The 8,627-nt window shown below is 43.2% G+C and overlaps 1 protein-coding gene and 1 pseudogene across 2 annotated transcripts; both read right to left on the reverse strand.

The window, feature by feature from the left end:
* Nucleotides 3,577–7,280, reverse strand: LOC110261489 (annotated as a pseudogene). The gene is made up of 2 exons (XR_002345604.1): nt 6,885–7,280; nt 3,577–3,907 (listed from the first exon to the last, which is right to left on the reverse strand). The product of XR_002345604.1 is annotated as a histone H3.1-like (transcript).
* Nucleotides 8,101–8,627, reverse strand: LOC110261483 (histone H2A type 1). Its single transcript, XM_021098433.1, has one exon. The coding sequence runs from the start codon at nt 8,548–8,550 to the stop codon at nt 8,158–8,160; it is 393 nt and encodes a 130-aa protein (XP_020954092.1). The 5' UTR covers nt 8,551–8,627; the 3' UTR covers nt 8,101–8,157.

The raw sequence follows: 8,627 nt of genomic DNA on the forward strand, positions 1-8,627 counted from the left end.
ACATTCAACAAAAGGCTGTAACTATGCTGTAGTAAAAATGAACGATGAGAAGTTCCTCATCAGGAAAGATTGCGGAGCTAACAGCAAAAGTAAGTCCGAGATCTTTACATTCCTACACCAAGGTAACTCCCAGTCTTTCTCTCATTCACTGTATACTGGTGTGTTTGGGGGTTGAGAGTCTCAACTCATTAAAAGTGGAATACAACCTTGAAAGCTAGAAACTTTAATTGGTTTCCAGGCACAAAGAGCACTGCCCAATCGGCAAGCCCCATTCATGGGTGTTAGCCAATCAGAACTGATGATCTCATGTGATTTTCCTGGTGCGACCAATATTGGGGGCGTGCGAAAGCGGGAGAGAAACTCCAAAGCCCTGTTCAGTGAATTTTTGTTTTTAATCTGTGTTTTTACGTATTATGAAACAGACTCAGACATCTGAACGGTTCTCAGTCGCGTCCTGAGAACAGTGCTGAAATTACCGCCACCAACGGTGGTTTGTCTTGATTAAAAAAGTAATCTGAAATGGTGGGTAAAAGAAACAAGATTCAGCTCCAGAAAATCCAGGGCATTGAATTCAAGCGAAATTAAAATTAATTTATGAAGAAAACGAGCTTCCATCTTGGTGTCAACACAGCCCTCAACAGTTAGTGGTACTTTTTTACCTTCCTTCACAGAGGAATAGATATTTGATAGAATTTTGCAGTATCTAAAATCAGATTGTAGTGATGGTTGTACAAGTTAATATACTAAAGTTCACTGAGTTGGACACTTAAAGTGGGTGAATTTTATGAGATGTACATATATATACACACACATACACACCGTCAGGCAGGGTGGCAGAAAAGGAAATTTTTAGAGTAGGCACTGCTGGTCTGTGAGGAGGTTCTCTTGCTAAACCTGGAAATATGGTCTAGTCAATTGCAGCCACAAAAGGTTATGAAGCAAGAATGGCCCTAATCCAAGCATGTTCCAGAAGTATGCCAGACTTTAGAACTCAGCTGGAAAAGTGACCTGAATTAACTTGAAGTTGGCTAATAGGGAAAAGTTTATTCCCCTCTAAAAAGATATTCACAAATGCCTCTAACATTGTGGGGTTTGGGGTTTTTTTGTAAATTTTTATCATTCAAAAAAAAAATTTTTTTTTTTTTGGCCACACCTGAGACATGCAGAAGTTGTCAGTCCAGGGATTGATACTGTGCCATAGCTGTAACCAGAACCACAGCAGTGACAACCCTGGATCCTTAACCCACTGAGCTACAACTGAACTGTCTAGTTTTTTGGTTTATTTATTTATTTATTTATTTATTTGTCTTTTTGCCATTTCTAGGGCCGCTCCCGCGGCATATGGAGGTTCCCAGGCTAGAGGTCCAATCGGAGCTGTAGCCTCCGGCCTATGCCAGAGCCACAGCAACGCGGGATCCGAGCCGCATCTGCGATCTACACCACAGCTCAAGGCAACGCCGGATCGTTAACCCACTGAGCAAGGGCAGGGATCGAACCCGCAATCTCATGGTTCCTAGTCGGATTCGTTAACCACTGCACCACGACGGGAACTCCTATTTTTGTTTTTTTTTTTAATAATTTTTATGGATGGAGGGCTGATTTCAGGCTCAGTATGTTAGTTTCAGTCAGTGTTCCTCCTAGTTTTTGCATACCATTTCCCCCCTATTAGCTGTCCTCCAAGATTTCTTGAGGAATGATAATTACCTAGACTGTCTTAATTTAAACTGACAATAGGGAGCATTCAGAGTTGCATCCTGGATGACCAGAGGAGCAAAAATTGGGCCTGGTTGAGAGAGTGGTTACTTTATATTTTCCTTAGCTGGTGTCCTGGTGTCCTTCAGAAGATATTTATTGATTTTGTGTAATGTGCCAGATACTGTTGTAGGCATTGGGATACACATCACTAAGCAATTTAGAAAGAATTTCCTGTCCTCCATTCAAAGCCTATGTAATGACGGGTGAATATCGATTTCCTATACTGGAGGGAGGTGTGGTTGCTCCATAGACCAGCTTCTGTTATGGTTGGCCTGTCTTTTTTAGTTAATAGCCTTGTAGATAGTTTCAGACTGATTTTAGTCATACCTACCACTGCCCTGGGTGAAAATGTGTGAGCATTCCTCAGTCCTAACACTCATGAAATCCTTGTTCAGAACATAGATAATGCTGCATGATCTGCCACTCTTGCATCTTAGACCTAGAGAAAACCTAATATGCTGATTAATTCAATCAGTGAAAAATCCGGAATTGTAGATGGGCAATAATCATGGCAGCACTCTGGTGGGCCTGGGGGCAGAAGAGGGCACTTGTGTAGAAAATTCAGGTATACATTCATTCAACTCTACCACTAAGGACACAGCCAGAAGGCAGCAGTCTATGAGACTGGATCCTCATCAGACACCACATCGGAATCTGTTCAGGACCCTGATCTTGGACTTCAGCCTGCAGAACTGTGAAAGATGCTTACTGTACAAGACACACAATGTATGGTATTTTTGTTATAGCAGCCTGAACTATAAAGCACAATTTTATGCATATAAATAACACTTTACTTGCCTAGTCCCATCTGATGACAATTTAGTTTCCACTCATTTACTATTAAAATGTGCTGTAATAAACCGTGTTTAAATTCTTAATGATCTTGTCCAGTCTCATCACCATTTATACGCAGATGATGCCCCAAAATTAACCTTCACCTGAAATTAATAATCTCACTTTCCTTTCCCAACTACCAAGTCAATACTCCTCCTCCAGTATCAGAGAGATATATTAGCAGAATAACCAGGCAGTAAAATGTTTTCTGGAACAACCATCAATACACTTCTCAAACATTAAAGATCTTGATTATTCAGTTGGTTGGTTATCAATTTTAGGACATACTTCAAAAAAATTTTTATAACCATATTGTCATTTTTGAAACTTTCATAAAAAAAACTTTTTACAATTCACAAGACAGTGGAAATACGGGAGAAAGGAAGATGCAAGAGAGCTTCTTGAGTGCCACAGTAAAAGAGGGGGCTACTCCATTAGGGTTCAAAAGACTTCTTTAGCTTAGTAAATGGGAATTTACAAACTCTGCTTAGCCCGAGGATTAGAGGGCCTCAATCAAGCCTGAGGAGGAAAATCAGCAACGCCAAAGCACTTTTAAAACTCTAAAGCACCGGCTTGGAGGGGTGGGGAAGGGCCATCATGATGCCCAATCCAAAATTCAGGGGTACCTTTCGCAACCTGGCAGTGGCGGCGGCGTTGGAAGAAGCGGCCAAGGTGAGAGTGCTGATCTTAACTCACTCAGCGCCTTACTGGCAGTTTTTTTTTTTTTTTTTTTTTTATCTTCGTGAGGGGCCAGCAGCACCCACTCAGGCCTGATATAATTTGTCCACTGAGAATACCCTCTACTCTTAGCGTATAGCTGGCGATTGGCTAAACCTGGTGAACGAGCAACCGCTGGGCCTAATTATTACCACTATGTTATCATTAAAACTAAACATTTATAAATAACACTCTAAAACGCAAGTTAGGTACAGTCCCCTCTGTGAAAAAGTGGGCGGCCCTGAAAAGGGCCTTTTTCTATGCAGGAAATAAAGACCTAAGTTTTTAGCCGCCGAAGCCGTAGAGGGTGCGCCCTGGCGCTTGAGCGCGTAGACCACGTCCATGGCCGTGACGGTCTTGCGCTTGGCGTGCTCGGTGTAGGTGACGGCGTCCCGGATCATGTTCTCCAGGAACACCTTCAGCACCCCGCGGGTCTCCTCGTAGATGAGGCCGGAGATGCGCTTGACGCCGCCGCGCCGAGCCAGGCGCCGGATGGCGGGCTTGGTGATGCCCTGGATGTTGTCTCGCAGCACCTTGCGGTGGCGCTTGGCGCCACCTTTTCCCAGGCCCTTGCCGCCCTTGCCGCGTCCAGACATGTTACCTAGTCCTCCAGCGATATGGAGAAGTAGAGAGCCGCTCTTTGCTCCAGAGTAATTATAAGCTGTAACCGGACCTCGTTGAGAACTGAAAACGCAGGGCCGGGGGTGGGGGGGGCATAGCTGCCTCCCTCTGGGTCCCGCCCACCTCTGGGCAGGCGGCGATCCAATGAAAATGTGGGAGAAATAAAATAGTATATAGGTTGATTTTTAATCTCTGGATTGTTTTTGCTCCCTTTGCTCTTTGAATCTGGGGCCATTTATATTTTCGGCTGAGAATTTTAGTTTAGGCTTATTAAAATATTGTACTTAGTCAGGAAGATTGTTGTGAAGGGTAGCTGAATATGATACCCCTTCCCTCATATGCTTCTTTGGCATAGGACTATTTTTGAGCTGATACTTTAAAAAAAAAGAAAAGTTTCTGAAAGCAGAGGAGAATACTCTTGTAAGGGACATTTACATTTATAGTAGAAATTTAAATTGTTTGCCTCTCTACTAGGAAGAGAATGACTAAATCACGACATAATCTCATGAGAAGGCACTGCACTTAATTCTGAAAAACAAACTTAACCTTGTTCCTTTTCCTGACAACATCTCATAACTGGTACCTCTCACTTTTTTGTGTCTTTAGCTGAAGATGGTATTTAAGATGGTGGTTTGGCCCAACTTGGGGAGTTTTGTTCATTTTTCTGAGTATTTCCCTTGCGTGTGTGCGCCATACATGCTATTAAACTTATGTTTGTTTTTCTCTTGTTAATCTACCTTTTACACTGTAGATATTAGCCAAGAACTTGGGTAGAGAGAAAATTATTTTCCCTCCCCTATAGGTTATTTTGAGCATTTGCAGAAAACAGAAAATGCAGAGAGAGGAGTTCGCTAAACTCTCATTATCTGCCTAAAGACAGAGCCTCCAAAAGAAACTCAATTGTCATAAATCTCTTTCCAAGAAGAGAGAAGGAGAGGGAGAGGATTTAAAAAAACTAACAAACAAAAAAACACAGTATGTAATAAAGTACATGGCATCAACAGATTGTTTTGCTTTTCCTACGTCACATGTTAAACATGTTGTCCAAATGTGTTTTTCTGTGCCAGTTCCCAAGGTGCACTGACAATCTCAGGCTTCTGGCTTTCCTGCAACCAAGCCTGTGGTGCAGTTCAAATCTTCATATCGACTGCCCACTGTTGTGTTAAATCACACTGTTGTGTGGTGTGTAAAATACTCATTGAGCAATAACTTACTTTTACTGGGACAACTGGAAAAGCCACTACTAAAAGTTCAAGTCTGAAAAATGCACCCAAACCTTGACTTCCCTTCCTTTGAAAGTCCTTATTTAAAAAACTCCAGTGGCATTAGCTGTAAACTACACCTTGTGGTGTAACTCCTATGAGCCTGGAGGAAAACAAAAACAAAACCAAAATGAAAACCTGTTCGACTGAGGACTTTGCCACAGCCATTTAAAATACAATCTGTACATTAAATTCTTTTGCCTTCAGCCCCACCTTTCTCACACCCCTAATATAATAGAGGCCTAAGGCAGTGATATTAAAATGCTGACACCACACCCCAGTCCAAAGTGTTCAATAACTTTCTTTCACAAATGTGAATTTCTTCCATGCTTTGGTTATAAAAATATCTGCTAAAGTTTTATTTTGGAACTGAGCAGAATCTCTGCAACTAAGGAATGCCAAATAAAAAGGAAATTTAAAAGGCAGAGTTCGTTCTTATTTAAAAGGTTGAAAATGTTCAGTGTATATAATGCTGTGTGCCCCCAAATCAGTACATACATTTATCCAATAACAAACCTATGAAGTGGGTAGTGTTATCCCCATTTTTCTGATAATGTTCAAATTGTTTTTTTAAGATGACATATTAAACAGTAAAGCTGGGATTTGATCCCTGGCTAGCTAGCCAGCATCCAAATACTTCCACCTTCCAGAATACTCTAGAAAGATTAAAAAGGATGTGGATTCTAAGATGGTGCTACTTTTTTCTTCCTAGGCACTGGACAAATGCACTAAATGAAGACTTAAAAGCCAAATCCATGTCCCTTAGCTGCGGAGAGGGAGAAAGGAGCAGTTTGACCCAGCCATTGTCCTCTGTGCATCAGCAGCAATGGACACATTTACTTTTAAAAGCTAAGAAGCCCTGTAACCTAAAACACCTTTTTAATCCTACAGATACATGCAATATTGGGGTGGGGGGGAATCAAAAGAGTGAACACAAGAGCTAGCACAGCTGTAAGAGCAAAAACCAAGATTCTTGGACAGCAGCAGGGACAAGAGTTGGGGCAGGGCCATCAACTTGGTTTAAGCTAAGGGCAATGGTGCTTCTGACAGATCCCTTATATGGAATAAAGATCTGTGCCAGGCAGAGGATTGTAGTAGTCTGGCAAAATGAGATGTTACAAATAAACATAAAGGACACACAGATGACAAGATTTACTTTTTCTAATGCAAATATTATGTAACCCAAAAGCCTTTTAAAACTCCAGCAAGCAAATAAATACAAGTAAACTACGAAATTCATTTTATCTTGTGTTTTCTGTGGGTTTTTCTTGTAGGAGAGGGATCCAAATTATTTTACCAGGCCCTACTAACTTCTGCCTCAGATGTCAGAAAAGGTTGTTTAAGTAATGGGTGGAAATAGAAACGGAGGCAAAAATCTTTGGAATTGGTGGCTGTCACGGTAAGTGTATTAAGTCTCACGTTTTGGTGTAAAATCCGTTCGTTCAGGGAAAAGCCTACGAAACTCCTTTGTTCTGCCTCCTGTTGTGTTAAACCTCAAAAGTCGAGGAGAGTAGAATAACCAATGTACACTGAGTATATTCTAGTGCCTTGTGACACAGCTCTCAAAAGTGAAATTATAGTTGGCTCTGAAAAGAGCCTTTGGGTTTAAGATTGACACTTGAAACTGGTTAACTTATGCCCTCTCCCCACGGATGCGGCGAGCCAACTGGATATCCTTGGGCATGATAGTGACACGCTTGGCGTGGATGGCACACAGGTTGGTGTCCTCGAAGAGCCCCACCAGGTAGGCCTCGCACGCCTCCTGCAGCGCCATCACGGCCGAGCTCTGGAAGCGCAGGTCCGTCTTGAAGTCCTGCGCGATCTCGCGCACCAGCCGCTGGAACGGCAGCTTGCGGATCAGCAGCTCCGTGGACTTCTGGTAGCGCCGGATCTCGCGCAGGGCCACCGTGCCGGGCCGGTAGCGGTGCGGCTTCTTCACGCCGCCGGTGGCGGGCGCGCTCTTGCGGGCCGCCTTGGTGGCCAGCTGCTTGCGCGGCGCCTTGCCGCCGGTGGACTTGCGAGCGGTCTGCTTGGTACGAGCCATAACTAACAAGCAAGGAGTTTGTCTTACAGCAACTAGTGAGAAGGAGTCAGCCACCGTTCTTTTATACAGCTAGACCTCCGACTATTGGGCCCAAGAACATTCAAACGTTCCCGCGCCCTCCCCTGATTGGTCTACTTCTGAGCCTGTGGGGCTCAAGAGCGGCTTTCAGATTGGTGAATGAGTTCACCAAAAAGACTCTGACGCCCTGACGTCATCTTATTTACCCTTTCGCCTCTATATCTATTGTGGACAATAATCTTGCATTCAAAAGCCCTAGAATTCTTAAAATTTACAAAATAATCGCACAAAACAACAAGAACTTCGTCAACGGGTTTTGTTGAGTTCAAAAACCAAAGATATTTTAGAAATGCTTAGGGAAATTTACATTTGGGTAGCATCTAAAATATTAAGGTTTTCTTGGGTGTGGCACGAATATTGTGGACAATCAGGGAGACGATTTTGAAACTAAAGGGGAGTGTCAAGGATCTATAATTTACTCTCATCTACTCGATAAAATGTGTAATGCTTTTATAAACTCCTGAATCTAGATGCATATTTATTTTTGTGTTGCATTTTTGACGAAAGTTAACCTTAAAGAAATCTGTGCTTATCACTAATAACCTTCTCTCACTCAGAAGGAAAAATCCCAAGCTCTCACCACTGGGACAGGGATGGCAGTTTAGAGTAAAATGGTTATGTCACAGGTAAAGTCCTCAAGAACAATTACTGGGGCTAAAGATTTCTTTCGGGTAATTCACTTGCTAGCTTTGACTTCTACCCTGGTACCGAAACCTTCATATAAGGGGAGAGTAATTAAAAGCATAACAGCTCTTTAAGTAGAAAAGATGGGTGGCTCTGAAAAGAGCCTTTTTTTTTTTTTTTTTCTTGATAGGAAGCAAAATACCTTGCCAAACAAGTAATACTTTACTTGCCCTTGGCTTTGTGGTGGCTCTCAGTCTTTTTAGGGAGCAACACTGCCTGGATATTTGGTAACACTCCGCCCTGAGCGATGGTCACCCGACCCAACAACTTGTTAAGTTCTTCGTCGTTGCGGATGGCCAGCTGCAAGTGGCGCGGAATGATGCGAGTCTTCTTATTGTCGCGAGCTGCATTGCCCGCCAACTCCAGGATCTCGGCGGTAAGGTACTCCAGCACTGCCGCCAGGTACACCGGAGCCCCAGCACCAACCCGCTCGGAATAGTTGCCTTTGCGGAGCAAGCGGTGCACTCGACCCACGGGGAACTGAAGACCAGCCCGAGAGGACCGAGTCTTAGCCTTAGCGCGAGCCTTACCACCCTGTTTGCCACGGCCAGACATAACTGCTAAGGAAAACAGAAAGCCTTTCTAAACAAAAGAGAAAGCGAAATAGAGCGAAGATGAGGGCGAAAGAAGTA

Source organism: Sus scrofa, chromosome 7 (genome assembly GCF_000003025.6).
Source record: "Sus scrofa isolate TJ Tabasco breed Duroc chromosome 7, Sscrofa11.1, whole genome shotgun sequence".
Taxonomy (NCBI): Eukaryota; Metazoa; Chordata; class Mammalia; order Artiodactyla; family Suidae; genus Sus; species Sus scrofa.